Here is a 20,869-nt window from a genome sequence, read left to right as displayed (position 1 = left end):
GCCTCACAAAACTATAAACCCCAGAATTCTGCAGGAGGCAAAAATCGGACTTAAAGTGATTCATTCTCTAGTGTGATGAAGTTGTTCCAATGTGCCTTCCCTGAATGAAAGATTAATAATTCCCTGATCTGACCAATTCTTTGCAAAATGTTCTCTGAAGCACTTTGGGGCAATCAACCCTACCCTATCCTCTAAAAAACTGTTCAGACTCATTTCACAGCAGCCACACCCAGTGTTTTACATTTTTAATCTATTAGAATTGGCCCTGCCCACAGTGCTGGATCCTTGAGTTTTTAGATGTTGTGTCTTATTGCTGATATTGTATTTATAATGGTTTTTTATTGTATTTTATTTTTTGTTGTATTGTTGGGCATGGCCTCATGTAAGCCACCCTGATTTCCCTTGGGGAGATGGGGGTGGGGCATAAATTATTATTATTATTATTATTATTATTATTATTATTATTATTATTATTTACATAATAGTGACAAAGCCAAGGCACTTAAATTTAAATTCACTATACTAAAAACCATTTATGTGGATAGTTATTCTTACTGAAATCCTAAAATTTAATAGCAGAGAATAAGTGAAGGAAACCCAGGGCCTTCCACACAGCCCTATATCCCAAAATATCAAGGCAGAAAATCCCACAATATCTGCTTTGAACTGGGTTATCAGAGTCCACATTCAGATAATGTGAGATTTTCTGCCTTGATATTCTGGGATATAGGGCTGGGTGGAAGGGCTCCCAGTGACATCAGTACCAAAATATAAATTGACATGAGCCTAAAAGGCATTTATATTGGTATAGGGTTCACTGGAGGAAAATGATATTAGAGGCAAAGATGAAATACTTTGGTCACATAATGAGAAGACAGGAAATTTATAGTTCACCCGCAATCAAAGAGCATTCCGAACCCCACCAATGATAGAATTGGGCCAAACGTCCCACACATAACCCTCATGACCAACAGAAGATACTGTGTTTTCTGATGGTCTTTGGTGACCCCTCTGACACCCCCTCGTGACCCCCCCCAGGGGTCCCGATCCACAGGTTGAGAAACACTGCACTAAGTGGTCAGTGCAGAGGCATCGCTGGTTTTCAGATTTGTAGCCTAATTCTCAAACCATGCTGGCCTGTCTCCAAAACCCAACAGAAGCATCATTTATTCATTTACAGTTATGGTAATAGTGTGAAGATTTGATGTTTTTGACAAGTCATAGCATTAACGGTATCCATTTTGAGTAGGCATAACATAAAGAGCAAAATGGAAGTCCAAAACATTCACCACACTGTCTTCTGAAAACCATTTATAAGCCTTTACCATTAAAGAATGCAATATTCTCTTGGGAAAAGACTTTCTCCACACTTGTGTTGTTGAAAGATATAATTCAGGTAAGAGGATTCTTACAACAGATAATGAAAAACCAATGGATCAGAGGCGTTTCTTTTTTGTTTCCTTCTTTTCTTCCCAAGGGGCTTGTAGTGGCTAATGGAAATCCTAGGTTCTGTATTGCCCCTCCCTATAGACTGCATAGATCCTACTGGCCATACGAGTCCCATCTCTAGGCAAAGGTCCAGCTGAATTAAATATCTGTATTGATCACAACAAAAGAAAGAGTGCTAGTATTAATAGCAAGGAAATAGCCTGGGAAGCTACAAATTCAAAAAATGCTCCACCTACAAAAAGAAATCACTAGGAGCTCATCCCTAAGCTATAATAAAAAGGGTGGGTGAGATTTCTATTAGAATTATGAGATAAACTTTTGGAAACAGCGTACTCCTTCATTGCTAAAACACCGAGGAGCCCTGCAATGATGCTCTTGCTCCACTCTTGCTGGACCAAGAATGAAACATTGTTCTTTTCCTTCTAAGACAAGATGTCCCTATTGGAAATAACCCTTTTTTAACACAAGGGAAATACACTTGGAATTAGACCTGGAATGTCCGAATGGTTTTTTAAGCCTCCTATAATATATTTTTGAACAATTGAACTGGAAACAAGGTAGGACGTTCAACCCATATTATTCTTGGTGATCTTCTTCTTCATACACTCTTTCCCTGCCTCTCTCTCCCAACAACCCTCCAAACAGCAACCTTTCTTTATTCCTTACCTTAAACAAAACAATCATATTTTCAGAATCTAGACATTCTAACTCAATTCCCTTCTAGGTTTTTGGTATCCTTGTTTGGTTTTAACTGCTTTGAAATATTATGCACAAGTTTAGCTCAATTAAGGTTTGATAGGTCACCTCTTAGGAAAACTGCGACATGTTCCTTGTTGTGTTCATGCAACACTAGGACGCTGCTGAACTAGATTTTCTAGGTTGTTCAGTATAACCCCATGGTATTTGTAGACCAGACGTCCATTTCAAAAGGGTTTGCTATTATTCATGGTTTACACAAATCTGTAGCAAAAATATTCAGTGTTTACAGCTGCAGACAATTCTTCAGCTGTACTCCACAAAAAGGCAGATCAAGTTGTTTAGCAAGCCTTGCAAGTGCTGATTTATAATCAGGAAATGGTTTATTTTTATACCTCTTTTATATACCTACATACCCAGGGTCATGTAAAATTTATCTGCAAGAAAGGGGTCATGAGTGGAAACAGTTTAAGAAGTCCTGATCTGTATAGCAGAAGATGCACTATCCCCCTTCTAAATGCAATCAACACAAAGAGGGAGAGTAACTTAGGCATGTTGATCAATATGCCCAGGTTGCCACTTCAGCAGGAGTGCCACGCAGGTTTTCCAGAGTGGTCTTAGGCTTGTCAGAAAGTGGAGACATGATTTACCCATGGAGTCAGTGTGGTGCCAGCCTGGTTGTCCTATTTTAACATTGTCTCAAATGCCCTGAGATGTGAGTCAAAACTGTGGTGCACCAGAATGGATAATTTTGTCATGTATTATGTCTCAAAACAGGACTATGTCTCTCTTTCTCTGTGGGCTTTATCTGATGAGCAGTTTCATTTTGACCATGAGAAGTGTACTTGCTCTGAACCATGAAGACAAAGAACCAATCTATCGTGGAGTTTACTCTACTTGCAACGGCAGCAATGTGAAGGATTTCAGTGAAGCTGAAAAGTTCTACGACCAATTGTTCAGTATAGCATTCTTATCTAAACCAAATTCAACTATGCAGGTCATTTTCATATTTATCAGCTTTATAAGCATTGTAGGGATGGTGGGGAATGGATTTGTCATTTGGCTGCTTGGTTTCTGTATTCAAAGAAATAATTTCACCATCTATGTCTTGAACTTAGCCATCGCTGATTTCAGTTTGCTTATGAATATATTCGTTTCACTTGTCATTAAGAGAATTTCTCTGTCAAGTGGGGCTGACATCATAACAATGCAGCTGCTTTTGGCATATTTTGTTCTCTTCACACATTCTGTGGGTTTATATCTTCTGACAGCCATTGGTGTGGAAAGATGTATTTCTGTTCTCTTTCCAATCTGGGCCCGTTGTCACCGGCCAACATACCTTTCCACTACTGTTTCAGTCTTGTGCTGGATAGTGCCTGCCTTTATGCTTGTAACTACATTCTTGCTCCATTATTTTTGTTTGCTTGGCTATTGGGTTATATATGTCAGAACTACTGCTGCTATAAGCCTTTTTATCTTCACACCCATCATGGTGATCTCTACTCTGATCCTATTTATCAAGGTGTTGTTTAGACATCAGCCAGGAAAGCTTCACACCATGATACTAATAATCCTCCTTTTCTTCATTTTCACTGCTGTTCCGAATGACATTTTATACTTCTTGTTTGTTATTGATCCTGATTTTCACATTATTGCACTTCCAATTATGTTCCTGTTAATTGTTCTGAACAGCAGCATTAACCCAATTGTTTACTTCTTTGTCAAGAACGGGTGCAACTGTAGATCATGGGAATCCATCAAAGTCATGTTGCAAAGGGTTTTCAAAGAGGACTCAGAGCTTACCTAAATCAGTTGAATAATAATAAAAATAACAATAACTTAAAAATAGAGAAAGTACAAAGGCAGACCAATAACATAAATATTGAAATAGAAATTGACATGAGCTAAAAATCATTGATGTATCTTTTGGCTTAGTGGATTTAATCAAAACCATAAAATGTTAAAACAGAGGAAGAAAGAGGAAGAAGGAGGGCATTCCAACTAAGAATGACGGCTTAGGATCAAATGGAGAATGACACAATCCTTCAATAAATCACTTATGCCTCCTCGAAACCCAAGCAGGTTGAACTCCCTCTGTCAGCTCAACTGTAGAAAAAGAGAAAAAAGGAGGGAAAGTTGAGAACAGCCCAAAAGTTTAAATGTGAATCCAGATTGCATAGATAAAAGAGAAAAAAGAGTGAAGACAGGCCAACAGAGCAACAGTAGAAACTGAAAGATCTGACTACATGGAATAAAATGAAAACTGAACCCAACAAATTTTCTAGGAAATCACTGATATCCTCCTCAAGTTTCAAATACCCAGTGTCAATACTGCTTTAGACTCTGTACCGTGTTGTCAATGTCACCTTGTGAAGTCATATCCAATTTCAATTTCAATTTCTCTATTTTGTACTTTCCACTTTTTTGTCAGTTTTACCAAAATAACCGCTGGGTTGTTGTAGGTTTTTTTGGGCTATATGGCCATGGTCTATATGGCCCAGTGATTCCGGCCATGAAAGCCTTCGACAATACAAAATAACAGCTGTTTTTTTAATATGTAGGACCTTAACTTAAATGTTAGGGTTTAAGTTTATTTCGATGGTTTTGCAGTATCAACAACTTTACTAATTTGCTACACAACAAAATATTTATTTATTCATTCATTCATTTATTTACGGTATTTGTATACCGCCTTTCTCAGCCCGAAGGCTACTCAAGGTGGTTTACAGTCAGCAACAATTTGATGCTGCAACAGACATAAAATATAATTAAAAACATTTAGCATATATTATAAAAGCCATACACATAACCAATAAACATAAATCATCAGCATCTCCTTACTAAAATCATTTTCCTGTCCCATCGTCCAGTCATTCCGTAGTTCCATATTTACCTGGTAAGCTGCATTTGCAAAAGCTTTTGACTTTTTTACGAAATGTCAGGAGGAAGAGAGCTGATCTAATATCACTAGGGAGGGAGTTCCACAGCCAAGGGGCCACCGCTGAGAAGGCCCTGTCTCTCGTCTCCTCCAGATGCATCTGCAAAGAAAGCGGGACCTAGAGCAGGGCCTCCCCAGATGATCTTAGAGTCCTAGATGGTTCATAAAGAGAGATCCTTTCGGACAGGTAAACTGGGCAGGAAATATTGCTCGTTATTGGTTATTTTCCAACTTCACTTACAAAATAGCACAAGTGGGTATTGATGCTAAATTACGTACTATGTACACGTAAAATGGACTATATCTGTCATAGATTTGCATACATTTAGTTTGTGTAGTCATTTTTGGAATACAAAATCTTGTGATGACGGCATATTGAATTATCTTTTTCTTTTGAATACCAGTGACATATATGTCTAAATGTTTGATATCTTAGTAATTTAAAAATACTATATCTATTCTATAATCATACATAACACTGCTCTATTTATTGATCTGTATCTATCTGTTGATCCTTTTATGTCTGTATCTATTTATTCAAAATTAACAATGTGCACGTGGACAATGAAACAACCAAGTCAGATAAGTGTCACTCAAATAAAGAAAAACGTTTTGAACTTTCTAAAGACTATCTAAAAGATTTTTTCCAAAATGCATTTGGAGATTACTTTTTCTTTCATTGAGCCAAATACCACAGTGTATAATGTTGTTCTTATGCTTGTTCAATGAAACGAATGTGTCTGGCATGATATTTCTCCAAGTATCATTAAGGTCTCTCAGAACAAAAGGGGCCATTAGCCAGTGAGATAAATAGGAACATTTAGCACCCCTTCCAAATTGACTTTTGGCCTGTAGTGCAGATTAAACCTAGTTTAACTCCACTTTAACAAAAAAAAAGTCAGGGAATGCCCCTGGGATTGCTTCCACACTAACTCTAAAATGGTTTAAACTGAATCGGTTTCACTGTGCAGCACCAACACAAACAGTACAGGAGCAGGTTCAAGGCTGGGACAGCAGCCGTAGTCTTTCCTGAACTAGATCAGACCTGATCCCTAACGTTGTGCATTCGGGGTTAACTTTTTTCCCTGTTTCATGTCCCGGTTTTCGTTGGGGGCCCCGATCCAATAAAACACAATAAAAAATAAAAACACAGTCTGGAATTATCCCAAATGCTATGCATTATGAGTACCAACTTTCAAGATCTTGATTCCTTCTAGATATTTGATAAAAGTTTATTCACTTTGTTTATTTATCGTATCAGGAGCAAACCAAGGATACAGTTGTAATGTATTTAAAAAACACAAAGTTTAAAAACTTGGCATTCTACTAAATGTCCTTTGACCGGTAACTGGCCACTTGGAGTGCCTCTGGTGTTGCTATAAGAAGGTCCTCCATAGTGCATTGTGTCTGACTGCATTGTAATAGGTAATCAACCACACAATGAACCACTTTCTTCAATACTGGTTTGAAACTACTTTAAATATACAATGTAGATGTGTCCTAAGGCTGCATTAACACTGTAGAATTAATAAAGTTTCACATCATGCTCAATTATATGGAATCATAGAAATTGTAGTTTTGCAAGTTCTTTAGACTTCTTTTTTCCAGAGTGTACCAGTGCCTCATTAAACAGTTTTCCTTATTCCACAATATTGAGCCATGGCAGTTAAAGTGGTGTCAAGCTGCATGAATTCTATATTATAGATACACTTCAAAGTGCAAGATTTTTTTCCAAAATGCATTTGGCGATTACTTTTTCTTTCATTGAGCCAAATACCACAGTTTATAATGTTGCTCTTATGCTTGTTCAATGAAACGAATGTGTCTGGCATGATATTTCTCCAAGTATCATTAAGGTCTCTCAGAACAAAAGGGGCCATTAGCCACAGAGATAAATAGGAACATTTAGCACCCCTTCTAAATTGACTTTTGACCTGTAGCACATATTAAACCTAGTTTACCTCCACTTTAACAAAAAACTCAGGGAATGTCCCTGAGTTCACAGTGCAAAAGCATCTTAGACTCAGTTACACTATGATTTGTACATTGTTTATCCGCCATGAAGCAGATTTTCCAGTGCTTCACACTAAGTCAGTGGTTCTCAACCTTCCTAATGTCATGACCCCTTAATACAGTTCCTCATGTTGTGGTGACCCCCAACCATATAATTATTTTTGTTGCTACTTCAGAACTGTAATTTTGCTATAGTTATGAATCGTAATGTAAATATCAGATATGCAGGATAGATTTTCACTCACTGGACCAAATTTGGCACAAATACCCACTATGCCCAAATTTGAATACTGGCGGGGTTGGATGAGGATTGATTTTGTCATTTGGGAGTTGTAGGTGCTGGAATTTATAGTTCACCCACAATCAAAGAGCATTCTGAACTCCATCAACGATGGAATTAAACCAAACTTGGCACGGCACACAGAACTCCCATGACCAACAGAAAATACTGGAAGGGTTTGGTGGGCATTTACCTTGAGTTTTGGAGTTGTAGTTCACCGTCATCTAGAGAACACTATGGAATCCAACAATGATGGATCTGGAGCAAACCTGGCACAAATACTCAGTATGTCCAAATGTGAACACTTGTGGAGTTTGGGGAAAATAGACCTTGACATTTGGGAGTTGTAGTTGCTGGGATTTATAGTTCACCTGCAATCAAAGAGAATTCTGAACCCCACCAATGATAGAACTGGGCCAAACGTCCCACACATAACCCTCATGACCAACAGAAAATACTGTGTTTTCTGATGGTCTTTGGTGACCCCTCTGACACCCCTTCGTGACCCCCCCAGGGATCCTGACCCACAGGTTGAGAAACACTGCACTAAGTGGTCAGTGCAGAGGCATCTCTGGTTTTCAGATTTGTAGCCTACTTCTCAAACCATGCTGGCCTGTCTCCAAAACCCAACAGAAGCATCATTTATCCATTTACAGTTATGGTAATAGTGTGAAGATTCGATGTTTTTGACAAGTCATAGCATTAACGGTATCCATTTTGGGTAGGCATGACATAAAAAGCAAAATGCAAGTCCAAAACATTGACCACACCGTTTTCTGAAAACCATTTATAAGCCTTTACCATTAAAGAATGCAATATTCTCTTAGGTAAAGACTTTCTCCACACTTGTGTTGTTGAAAGATATAATTCAGGTAAGAGGATTCTTCCAACAGATAATGCAAAACCAATGGATCAGAGGCATTTCTTTTTTGTTTCCTTCTTTTCTCCCCAGGGTCTTCTAGTGGTTAATGGAAATCCTACGGTTCTACATTACCCCCCCCCCCTCCATAAACGACATAGATCCTACTGGCCATACAAGTCCCATCTTTAGGCAAAGGTCCAGCTGAATTAAATATCTGTATTGATCACAACAAAAGAAAGAGTGCTAGTATTAATGGCAAGGAAATAGCCTGGGAAGCTACATAATCCAAAAATGCTCCACCTACAAAAAGAAATCACTAGAAGCTCATCCCTAAGCTATAATAAAAAAGGTGGGTGAGATTTCTATTAGAATTATGAGATAAACTTTTGGAAACAGCGTACTCCTTCATTGCTAAAACACCGAGGAGCTCCGCAATGATGCTCTTGCTCCACTCTTGCTGGACCAAGAACGAAACATTGTTCTTTTCCTTCTACGACAAGATGTCCCTATTGGAAATAACCCTTTTTTAACATAAGGGAAGTAAACTTGGAATTAGACCTGGAATGTCTGAATGGTTTTTTAAGCCTCCTATAATATATTTTTGAACAATTGAACTGGAAACAAGGTAGGACGTTCAACCCATATTATTCTTGGTGATCTTCTTCTTCATAGACTCTTTCCCTGCCTCTCTCTCTCTCTCTCTCTCTCTTTTTCCTCTTTCTATCTTTCCTTCTTTCTCTCTTTCCCTCTGTCTCTCCCAACAGCCCTCCAAACAGCAACCTTAAACAAAACGATCATAATTTCAGAATCTAGACACTCTAACTTAATTCCCTTCTAGCTTTTTGGTATCCTTGTTTGGTTTTAACTGCTTTGAAATATTATGCACAAGCTTAGCTCAATTAAGATTTGATAGGCCGCCTCTTAGGACAACTGTGACATGTTCCCTGTTGTGTTCATGCAACACTAGGATGCTGCTGAACTAGATTTTCTAGGTTGTTCAGTGTAACCCCATGGTATTTGTAGACCAGATGTCTTCATTTCAAAAGGGTTTGCTAGTATTCATGGTTTACACAAATCTGTTAGCAAGAATATTCAATGTTTACAGCTGCAGACAATTCTTCAGCTGTACTCCACAAAAAGCCAAGATCAAGTTGTTTAGCAAGCCTAGCAAGTGCTGATTTATAATCAGTAAATTGTTTATTTTTATACCTCTTTTATATACCTATATACCCAGGATCATGTAAAAATGTATCTGCAGGAAAGGGGTCATGAGTGGAAAAAAGTTTAAGAAGTCCTTATCAACATGTCTAAGTTGCCACTTCAGCAGTAGTGCCAGGCAGGTTTTCCACAGTGGTCTTAGGCTGGTCAGAAAGTGGAAACGTGACTTACCCATGGAGTCAGTGTGGTGCCAGCCTGGCTGTCCTATTTTAACATTGTCTCAAATGCCCTGAGATGTGATTCAAAGCTGTGTTGCACCAGAATAGATAATATTGTCATGTATTATGTCTCAAAACAGGACCATCTCTCTCTTTCTCTGTGGACTCTGTGGACTGATGAGCAGTTTCATTTTGACCATGAGAAGTGTACTGAACCATACAGACAAAGAACAAATCTATCATGGAGTTTACTCTACTTGCAACGGCAGCAATGTAAAGGATCTCAGTGAAGCTGAAATGTTCTATGACCAAATGCTCAGGATAGCATTCGCATCCAAACCAGATTCAACTGTGCAGGCCATTATAGTCTTTATTTTCCTTGTAAGCATTGTAGGGATGGTGGGGAATGGATGTGTCATTTGGCTGCTTGGTTTCTGTATTCAAAGAAATAATTTCACCATCTATGTCTTGAACTTAGCCATCGCTGATTTCAGTTTGCTTATGAATACATTTGTTTCACTTGTCAATAAGATAATTTCTATGTCAAATGGGACTGAAATCAAAACAATGCAGCTGCTTTTGGCATATTTTTTTGTCTTCACACATGGAGTGGGTTTCTATCTTCTGACAGCCATTGGTGTGGAAAGATGTATTTCTGTTCTCTTTCCAATCTGGGCTCGTTGTCACCGGCCAACACACCTTTCGACTACCGTTTCAGTCTTCTGCTGGATAGTGCCCGCCTTTCTTCTTTTAACTGAATTCTTGCTTCTTTATTTTTGCTTGCTTGACTCTTGGGTTATATATGTCAAAACTACTTCTGCTACAAGCCTTTTTATCTTCACACCAATCATTGTGATCTCTACTCTGATCCTATTTATCAAGATGTTGTTTAGACATCAGACAGGGAAGCTTCACACCATGATAGTAATAATCCTCCTTTGCTTCATTTTCACTGCCATTCCAAATGACATTTTATTCTTCTTGTTTGTTATTCACCGTGATCTTCACATTATTGCAATTCCAATTATTGTCCTGTTAATTGTTCTGAACAGCAGCGTTAACCCAATTGTTTACTTCTTTGTCAGGAATGGGTGCAACTGTAGATCATGGGAATCCATCAAAGTCACGTTGCAAAGGGTTTTCAAAGATGAATCAGAGCTTACCTAAGTCAGTTGAATAACAATACCAATAACTTAAAAATAGAGAAAGCGCAAAAGCAGACCAATAACATAAATATTGAAATAGAAATTGACATGAGCTAAACATCATTGATGTATCTTTTGGCTTAGTGGATTTTATCAAAACCATAAAATGTTAAAACAGTGGAAGAAAGAGGAAGAAGAAGGGCATTCCAACTAAGAATGACAGCTTAGGATCAAATGAGAAGGACACAATCCTTCAATAAATTACTGATGCCTCCTCGAAACCCAAGCAGGTTAAACTCCCTCTGTCAGCTCCAGCTTCCCATGCAGGGATATGAGAGAACTCTCCCACATGCATGGTAAAACATCAAACATCCAGGAGTCTCCTGGGCAATGTCCTTGAAAATGGCCAATTCTCTCACACCTTGCAGACAGCCAATTCTCCCAAGTTGCTTCTGACACAAAAAGAATCTATTCTTTGTACGTACAAATGAAATCCTGGAGCCCTATTTAAATAACAGAATTTTAAATGTCAGAAGGGAGGGGGGTTGTTTTGTTTTTTACATGTCAGGAGCGACTTGAGAAACTACAAGTTGCTTCTAGTGTGAGAGAATTGGCCATCTGCAAGGATGTTGCCCAGGGGACGCCTGGATGTTTTGATGTTTTATCATCCTTATGGGAGGCTTCTGTCATGTCCCCACAATGGGGAGCTGGAGCTGACAGATGGAGTTAATCCACGCTCTCCCCGGATTCGAACCTGCAACCTGTTCAGTCCTGCCGGTGCAAGGGTTTAACCCATTGCACTACCTGGCACTCCGTAAGAAAAGTGAAAGCCACCTAATATTGCAGTGAAAAAGTATTAGCTTACATAACGCTTCAAGTCATAAATTCAGATGGTGGATCTTATAAAGATCTCGACTGTAGAAAAAGAGAAAAAAGGAAGGAAAGTTGAGAGCAGCCCAAAAGTTTAAATGTGAAACCAGATTGCGTAGATAAAAGAGAAAAAAGAGTGAAGACAGGCCAACAGAGCAACAGTAGACATTGAAAGATCTGACTACATGGAATAAAATGAAAACTGAACCGAACAAATTTTCTAGGAAATCACTGATATCCTCCTCAAGTTTCAAATACCCAGTGTCAATACTGCTTTAGACTCTGTACCGTGTTGTCAATGTCACCTTGTGAAGTCATATCCAATTTCAATTTCTCTATTTTGTACTTTCCACTTTTTAACATGTCAGTTTTACCAAAATAACAGCTGGGTTGTTGTAGGTTTTTTCGGGCTATATGGCCATGGTCTAGAGGCATTCTCTCCTGACCCTACAACAACCCAGTGATTCCGGCCATGAAAGCCTTCAACAATACAAAATAACAGCTGGTTTTTTTTTTTAATATGTAGAACTTTAACTTAAATTTTGGGATTTAAATTGATTTGGATGGTTTCGCAGTATCAACAACTTTACTAATTTGCTACACAACAAAATATTTATTTATTCATTTATTCATTTATTCATTTCTTTACGGTATTTGTATACCGCCTTTCTCAGCCCGAAGGCTACTCAAGGCGGTTTACAGTCGGCAACAATTTGATGCTGCAACAGACATAAAATACAATTAAAAACATTTAGCGTATATTACAAAAACCATACAAAACCAATAAAACATATAAATCATCAGCATCTCCTTACTAAAATCATTTTCCTGTCCCATCATCCAGACCTTCCGTAGTTCCATATTTACCTGTTAAGCTGCATTTGCAAAAGCTTCTAACTTTTTCACAAAATGTCAGGAGGAAGGGGGCCAATCTAATATCACTAGGGAGGGCGTTCCACAGCCAAGGGGCCACTGCTGAGAAGACCCTGTCTCTCGTCCCCTCCAGACGCATCGGCAAAGAAAGCGGGACCTAGAGCAGGGCCTCCCCAGATGATCTTAGAGTCCTAGGTGGTTCATAAGGAGAGATACTTTCAGACAGGTAAACTGGGCAGGAAACTTAGCTCGTTATTGGTTATTTTCCAACTTCACTTACAAAATAGCACAAGTGGGCATTGAAGCTGAATTACATACTATGTACACGTTAAAAATGGACTATATCTATCATAGATTTGCATACATTTAGTTTGTGTAGTCATTTTTGGAATACAAAATCTTGTGATGATGGCATATTTAATTATCTTTTCCTTTTGAATTGTTTTACCAGTGACATATATGTCTAAATGTTTGATATCTTAGTAATTTAAAAATACTATATCTATTCTATAATCATACATAACACTGCTCTATTTATTGATCTGTATCTATCTGTTGATCCTTTTATGTCTGTATCTATTTATTCAAAATTAACAATGTGCACGTGGACAATGAAACAACCAAGTCAGATAAGTGTCACACAAATAAAGAAAAATGTTTTGGACTTTATAGAGACTACCTAAAAGATTTTTTTCCAAAATGCATTTGGAGATTACTTTTTCTTTCATTGAGCCAAATACCACAGTGTATAATGTTGTTCATATCCTTGTTCAATAAAACTAATCTGTCTGGCATGATATTTCTCCAAGTATCATTAAGGTCTCTCAGAACAAAAGGGGCCATTAGCCACAGAGATAAATAGGAACATTTAGCACCCCTTCTAAATTGACTTTTGACCTGTAGCACATATTAAACCTAGTTTACCTCCACTTTAACAAAAACTACAGGGAATGCCCCTGGGGTTGCTTCCACACTAACTCTAAAATGGTTTGAACTGAATCGATTTCACTGTGCAGCAACAACACAAACAGTACAGGATTAGGTTCAAGGCTGGGACAGCAGCCATAGTATTTCCTGAACTAGATCAGACCTGATCCCTAAGGCTGTGCATTCGGGGTTAACTTTTTTCCCTGTTTCATGTCCCGGTTTTCGTTGGGGGCCCCGATCCAAAAAAAAACACAATAAAAAAATAAAAACACAGTCTGGAATTATCCCAAATGCTATGCATAATGAGTACCAACTTTCAAGATCTTGATTCCTTCTAGATATTTGATAAAAGTTTATTCACTTTGTTGATTTATCGTATCAGGAGCAAACCAAGGATACAGTTGTGATGTATTTTAAAAACACAAAGTTTAAAAACTTGGCATTCTACTAAATGTCCTTTGACCGGTAACTGGCCACTTGAAGTGCCTCTGGTGTTGTTATAAGAAGGTCCTCCATTGTGTATTGTATCAGACTGCATTGTAATTGGTGGTCTGTGGTTTGCTTTTCTCCACACTCGCATGTTGTGGACTCCACTTTGTGGCCCCATTTCTCAAGGTTTGCTCTGCATCTTGTGGTGCAAGAGCACAGTTTGTTCAGCACCATCCAAGTCACCTGTCTTCTGTGTGCCCAGGAAGGAGTCTCCCATTTGGTATCAGCCATGGATTGAGGTTCCGGGTTTTAGCCTGCCACTTTTGGATTCTCGCTTGATGAGGTGTTCCTGCGAGTATCTCTGTAGATCTCAGAAAACTATTCTTGATTTAAGGCATTCGCATGCTGTCTGATATCTGAACAGGGGATGGGCCAGAGAACCAGGGGACATGAGAGAAGCCTCCCCGTAGGATTGCAACACAACCGGGTGTCCCCTGGGCAACGTCTTTGTAGATGGCTGATTCTCTCACACCAGAAGTTTTCACTTTGTGTTTCTAAACATATTACATTTTCAATGCAGTTAAACTGTATTATGAAACTGCATTATATGTCAGTGTAGATGGGGCCAGAGTGGTATAGTAGTTTGAGAGTTAGACTACAGCATTTGAATCCTCGCCCAGTCATGGAAACCCACTAGGAAACCCACTTTTTTGTATCTTTGGGCATGACCTCATATTAGCCACCTTGAGTCCCCTTCGGGGAGATGATATCAGGGTATAAATAAAGTTGTTGTTGTTATTATTATTAGGTGATTTTTTTTTTCGTGTCAGGAGCGACCTGAGAACCAAGTCGCTTCTGGTGTGAGAGAATTGGGCGTCTGCAAGGACGTTGCCCAGGGGATGCCTGGATGATTTGATGTTTTATCATCCTTGTGGAAGGCTTCTCTCATGTCCCCGCATGTGGAGCGGGAGCTGATAGAGGGAGCTCATCCGCTTCTCCCCAGATTCGAACCTGTGACCTGTCAGTCTTCAGTCCTGCCGGCACAGGGGTTTAACCCACTGCACCACCGGGGGCTCCATATTAGGTGATATTGGGCAAGTCACATTCTGTCAGCCTTTGAGGAAGGCAATGAGAAACACCTTCCAAGCAGACATTGCCAACAAATCCCTGTGATAGACTCACTTCATAGTCACCATAGAAATGACTTGAGTCTACACAACTACAATTAACAACTCAACATGATGTTTCTATATTTCCACATGGTTTGGGGGATTTTATCCAACATTGACAGCAATTATTTAAAGTCAAGCTGTTTTTATTCACAGAGATTTCAACTTGAGTTCAACTCTATTTTTGATGCATACATAAAACCTCTCTTCTTGAAAGCAATGGAAATTGAAAACGATTTAGGTTTACCTGGATTGTGCCAATAGGTCACCAAATCTACATTATTGGGATTTACTAGATATGCTACAATATGGCCAAATCTTAGGGCAAACCAAGACAAGCATGATAAAGAGTGCAACTCTATTTTGCATTATGCCAATGCATGGCTAGTGTGTCTTGGCATGTTTCTGCTTCAGCCTACAGAACAGCAGGTGGCAACACAATGAAAGGGAACGGAATAGGCCTGAGAGCCAGAATGTGCCCCATGACAAGGCTGAAGTTGTTTTTGTTGTTCCTGCTTCTGCTGTTTCCGGCCTGCTAAAAACATTGCTGCCTATGCCATTAGTTTATAGCTCATTATATACTCTTAGAAGATAACCAGAGGCACATTTTTTGTTAGGAAAGTGATGGCATATTGCAATTATGATTGTAATGTTCATTGTTAATGGCTGGACTTTGTGGGAATGTGGGTGAAAAGTACAATAATGGGCATTTTAACTGCTCTCTATTGTTGTACATTTTTAATGCTACAATTGTTTTCCTTGTTGCATGGTCATTATGATATTTTAGCACCTTCTTGTTTGTGAGTTGCTCGAGAATGCTATAATTATGTGGAATATAAATGTTAGTCATAGGCAAATCAAAACAAAGGGTAATACTTTTGTCTACTCAAAAGTCCCACTGAGTTAAATGGAGCTTATCTGTGGGTACATGGGCATAAAACTGCAGCTGAAAACAATTCTTTCTCATTGTTTTTGTTGCAACCCAGAGCAGAAAACTGAACCCTAAGACAACAATCCACCACACTTGATTTCAGGAAAAACAATCCTTTTTTATTGATGAAAGATGAGTACAAAAATAGAGGAAACATGCAAGGTAAAAAGCCACAGTAAAAATCAGCAACAAGAAATGTCCATGAACAAGATCAAAAAACCCACAGAAACACTGCCAAATCCTGGAACCTGTTAGCAATCCACTAACCGTACTTGAAGCAACTAGGAAGCCTCTTGGGAATAAGGCCACTGGAAATCAGGAGACCTGCCAAAGGTGATACATGAATCTGGAACGATGCCTGGTCTGAAGATGCATCCAGGTGAGAGGTACTTAAGGCCGAGAAATCTATTACGTGACACGCCTGAAAGCTTTGTTGCATTTCTCTCAATCTAGCTGACCTTCGTAAACTTTGAGATTCTCCCCTGCTCTGCCAAATCTGCCCTCTCCTATCCTCATTAGAGAGCCCAGGTGTCAGATTCTCTGGAGAGCTAATACTGGGAGGAAAAGGGAGTGAAAGTTAACCGCTTGGCTCTGAAATATTCTCATGGGAATTTGGACATTCACTTTCCAAGGCTGCAGGAGTTTCACTACACAAACCGTCATCTTCTATATTGACTTCAGAATCAACATCTTCATTGGCATCAGGAAATACAATCAGAGAATCAGGTTCAGATTCACACACAGGCTGAACCCCAACAATTTTCTTTCTTTTAACATAAGTTTCAAAGCACATAGAATTTAATTAACATATTGAGCATGAATTATTTCCACCTGCTCATGTAAGCCACCCCCTTGGGGAGATGGTGGTGGGATATATAAATAAAGGGGTGTTGTTGTTCTTGTTGTTGTTGTTGTTGTTGTTAAAATTGAGTATTTCCTGAACTAGATCAGACCTGATCCCTAAGGCTGTGCATTCCAGGAATTTAAAATCTGAAAAACTCTACAAACAATACCAGCCAGCCACATCCACCTTTGGGAAAGAAGAATGTTTCAAATGTTCCAAAGGAGAATATAATGGAAGTTCCATTATGTGATAGATTACAGTAAACAAGTGAATAGATGAGCAAAATGTTTCACTTCATGAATTCATTGCTATAGTCCAGTGAAGAAGGTTGAAAATTCTCAAGATCAGGTACTCGCTGCGGATAAGAGTGTGGTGAAGGCTCCTTCTTTGGAAGCTTTTAAACAGAGGCTAGATGGCCATCTGTCAGGGGTGATTTGAATGCAATATTCCTGTTTCTTGGCAGGGGGTTAGACTGGATGGCCCATGAGGTCTCTTCCAACTCTTTGATTCTATGAGTCTATGAATATATTTAAATGCAGGAAAAAGAGTGTGCATCATGGCTCAACATACTGGACAGGGACTATACCAAGTGGAGCTTGCTTCCAAAAGATACCAAAACCATCCATTCATAATATTCTACTCGTAGCTAACTATGGGCTGCAATCTATAACTCATTTTTCAGTCTTTTTTTATATGGCATATTTTAGAAACAAATTTCACATTTAAGCAAACCTATGAAGGTTGTTGTAGATTTGTTGTATGGCCATGTTCTAGAAGTATTCTCTCCTGAAGTTTTGCCTGCATCTATTGCAGGCATTCTCAGAGGTGAAACGTCAGGAAATAATACTTCTAAAACATGGCCATACAGCCCAAAAAACCTACAACAACCCAGTGATTCCAGCCATGAAGGCCTTTGACAAACCTATGAACTTTTAAATTGGAGGAGAGTAGGACACTGTGTTAGTAATCTCTTATATCCTAATGTGCCAGTTCTTTCCCTCTTTTCATTCACGTTATGCAATCCTGATGTAGACGCTTGGCAGCACCCTGCAAAAATATATTACATATTTTTTACATTTATATCTTTCCCACTAATGTGCACAAGGCAGTTTGCATGGTTTATGCCATCCTCATTTTGGACTCGCAGCAATCATGCAAGATAGGTTAGGATGAGAGGCAGAGATCTACATTGTTTTGGTTAATTACTCGAACTACTCGACCTCTCAGCGGCCTTCGATACCGTCGACCACGGTATCCTTCTGGGACGCCTCGTGGGAATGGGTCTCGGAGGTACTGCTCTGCAGTGGCTCCGGTCATTCCTCGAGGGCCGGTCTCAGAAGGTGTTACTGGGGGACTCCTGTTCTACCCCACAACCTTTGTTTTGTGGGGTTCCTCAGGGTTCAATACTGACCCCCATGTTGTTTAACATCTACATGAAGCCGCTGGGTGAGATCATCCGGAGTTTCGGGGTGCGGTGTCATCTGTACGCAGATGATGTCCAACTCTGTCACTCCTTTCCACCTGCTACTAAGGAGGCTGTCGAAGTCCTGAACCGGTGCTTGGCTGCTGTGACGGTCTGGATGGGGGCGAACAAATTGAAACTGAATCCAGACAAGACAGAGGTACTCCTGGTCAGTCGCAAGGCCGAACAGGGTATAGGGTTACAGCCTGTGTTAGACGGGGTCGCACTCCCCCTGAAGACACAGGTTCGCAGTTTGGGTGTGATCCTGGACTCATCGCTGAGCCTGGATCCCCAGGTTTCGGCCGTGACCAGGGGAGCATTCGCACAGTTAAGACTCGTGCGCCAACTGCGACCGTACCTTGGGAAGTCTGACTTGGCCACGGTAGTCCACGCTCTGGTTACATCCCGCCTTGACTACTGCAACGCTCTCTACGTGGGGTTGCCTCTGAAGACGGCCCGGAAGCTCCAACTAGTCCAACGGGCAGCAGCCATGGTATTAACAGGAGCAGGGCGCAGGGAGCATACAACTCCTCTGCTGTACCAGCTCCACTGGCTGCCGATTAGCTACTGGGCCCAATTCAAAGTGCTGGCTTTGGCCTTTAAAGCCCTAAATGGTTCTGGCCCTACATATCTATCCGAACGTATCTCAGCCTATCAGCCCACCAGGACCCTAAGATCTTCGGGGGAGGCCCTTCTCTCCATCCCGCCTGCTTCACAGGTGCGGCTCACGGGAACGAGAGACAGGGCCTTTTCTGTGGTGGCCCCGCGGCTTTGGAATGCCCTCCCTATAGAGATGAGATCAGCCACCTCACTGATGGCATTTCGGAAAAAACTGAAAACATGGATGTTTGAGCAAGCATTCGGCTAATCCGATGCGATGTAATTTGATCAAGGACTGGCAATCATGGACAATGAAATTGGATTGTGATTTTAATTAAGAGATGCACTGGTCTGTATTGGTGGCCCAATACTGTATTCTGTATATGTATGTGTTTTATATTTTTAATCGGATTTATTGTTGTTTTTAAATGTTGTAAACCGCAATGAGTCGCCGTTTAGGCTGAGATATTAGTGGTATACAAGTGTACCAAATAAATAAATAAATAAATAAATAATTTCATGATTCATTGGGGACTTCGGTTTGGATCACACAGCCCCATGACATCATTTTGTGTATCTTCCATTCTCAAGACATACATTCTCATGCATTATCTTATTTTGCCAGATTTAAACTGCTGGTTATAATGGCGTGTGTGTCTTGGGGGTGAATTGTCAGAGTTGTAATGCACTCTCTTCAGTTTATTCCCATGCTCACATTAATCATGAAAGTATCTAAAAAAAACAGAGTTCGATCAGAATTTGATTTCCTCGATAGTCTTTAGAAAATAGAAAGTATTTTATGACATGAGTATTTCCTATTCTAAAAGAGCTATTTATGGTAAAGGTATATTTCAGGTATTTCAATTATTCTGGAGGCAACACTTCACGTTTTCATATGTTTTATTGAGTACAATATGTATGTGAATTATTATTTAAACTTGGAGAAATGGCATCATCTTTCTAAAATCTAAAGGGTGTTTTTCTTCTTATGACACTCTTTTGCCATCTGGTGGTAAACTGACATAACAGCACTACAAAATGAACTACTTCCTTTTTGCAAAACACAACAAAATGCAAAATTCAGAAAAGCTAAATAGCTTTATTGGCCATCCAAAGCACCCAAAATGTATCTAATGCAAGCTTTCCAAGATTCAGTGTCTGTATGATCAAGCAAAGATGTGGAAAATGATATAGGAGAAGAAAAGTGATTAGAGGTGTCAGTTTATACCATTACCATGAATGCATCCTTCAGTGAATATGACCATTCAACCATAATATTGTCAGGAAAGGATGGGGACACCGTACTCTCTGCATGGCTTATCATAACCACATAAGATAATTTTAGGCCACTCAAAAACCCACTGATCTCAGAATCCACTGAGCCTTAGATTAAAAGACCCATAGAATCAAATAGACTTGTGCACAGAATTCATATTTTACATCTCCTCTGTTTCTTTAAGTACCTTTGGGAGCTCTTAACAGAAAAGGCTCTCTGAAAACCCACTCGACATGAAAGCAAGTGGGAGCAAATCTCAGACCCTCCTCTACTTTTCGGCATCACAGTTTAATCTTTTTTTTTTATTAATACCCCTGCAAACAAACAGAAAACACACATTCCCTAAAAACTACACTCCTTTTCCAGGAGACAGGCATGTAGCCGGGGGGGGGGGGATTGGGGGCTTCAGCCTTCCCCCCAAAATTCTCATGATGGTCCGCGAGAAGGCATTGTTGTTGTTGTTTTTGTTCATTCGTTCAGTCATCTCCGACTCTTCGTGACCTCATGAACCAGCCCATGCCAGAGCTCCCTGTCGGCTGTCACCACCCCCAGCTCCTTCAAGGTCTGTCCAGTCACTTCAAGGATGCCATCCATCCTTGGGCCTGCCAGAAGGTAATCATTCTTCCTTACCTGGAAATGGAAAGACTTCTTAAAATGCCTTGGAAAGAGTATGTGGCAGGTAGTGTGATGCAAATACGGAGAGAAAGCACATGCAGCTGCCTGTACTCA

The 20,869-nt window shown here is 39.7% G+C and overlaps 3 protein-coding genes and 1 long non-coding RNA gene across 4 annotated transcripts in view; 3 read left to right on the top strand and 1 right to left on the bottom strand.

Moving 5' to 3' along the window:
• Positions 1 to 290, top strand: part of LOC132772891 (mas-related G-protein coupled receptor member H-like) — a 1,408-nt gene extending 1,118 nt beyond the window's left edge. Inside the window, exon 1 of the mRNA XM_060771734.2 lies at positions 1 to 290. This exon is cut by the window's left edge and continues 1,118 nt beyond it. The gene's annotated coding sequence lies outside the window, so the exon portion shown is untranslated.
• Positions 291 to 2,962: 2,672 nt separating this feature from the next.
• Positions 2,963 to 3,952, top strand: LOC132772893 (proto-oncogene Mas-like). Its single transcript, XM_060771736.2, has one exon. It carries the CDS (start codon positions 2,978 to 2,980, stop codon positions 3,950 to 3,952), a length of 975 nt encoding a protein of 324 aa, XP_060627719.2. The 5' UTR covers positions 2,963 to 2,977.
• Positions 3,953 to 9,797: 5,845 nt separating this feature from the next.
• LOC132772892 (proto-oncogene Mas-like) lies at positions 9,798 to 10,781 on the top strand. The gene has a single exon (XM_060771735.2). It carries the CDS (start codon positions 9,813 to 9,815, stop codon positions 10,779 to 10,781), a length of 969 nt encoding a protein of 322 aa, XP_060627718.2. The 5' UTR covers positions 9,798 to 9,812.
• A 5,274-nt stretch (positions 10,782 to 16,055) lies between these two features.
• Positions 16,056 to 16,730, bottom strand: LOC137096789 (uncharacterized). Its single transcript, XR_010909718.1, has 2 exons — positions 16,299 to 16,730; positions 16,056 to 16,248 (listed from the first exon to the last, which is right to left on the bottom strand). It is a non-coding gene; the product is annotated as an uncharacterized lncRNA (long non-coding RNA).
• Positions 16,731 to 20,869: the final 4,139 nt, after the last annotated feature.

This window comes from Anolis sagrei, chromosome 4 (genome assembly GCF_037176765.1).
Source record: "Anolis sagrei isolate rAnoSag1 chromosome 4, rAnoSag1.mat, whole genome shotgun sequence".
In the NCBI taxonomy this organism is placed as follows: Eukaryota; Metazoa; Chordata; class Lepidosauria; order Squamata; family Dactyloidae; genus Anolis; species Anolis sagrei.
The sequence above is the reverse complement of the archived record's forward strand: the minus strand, read 5'-3'. Positions and strand labels throughout refer to the sequence as shown.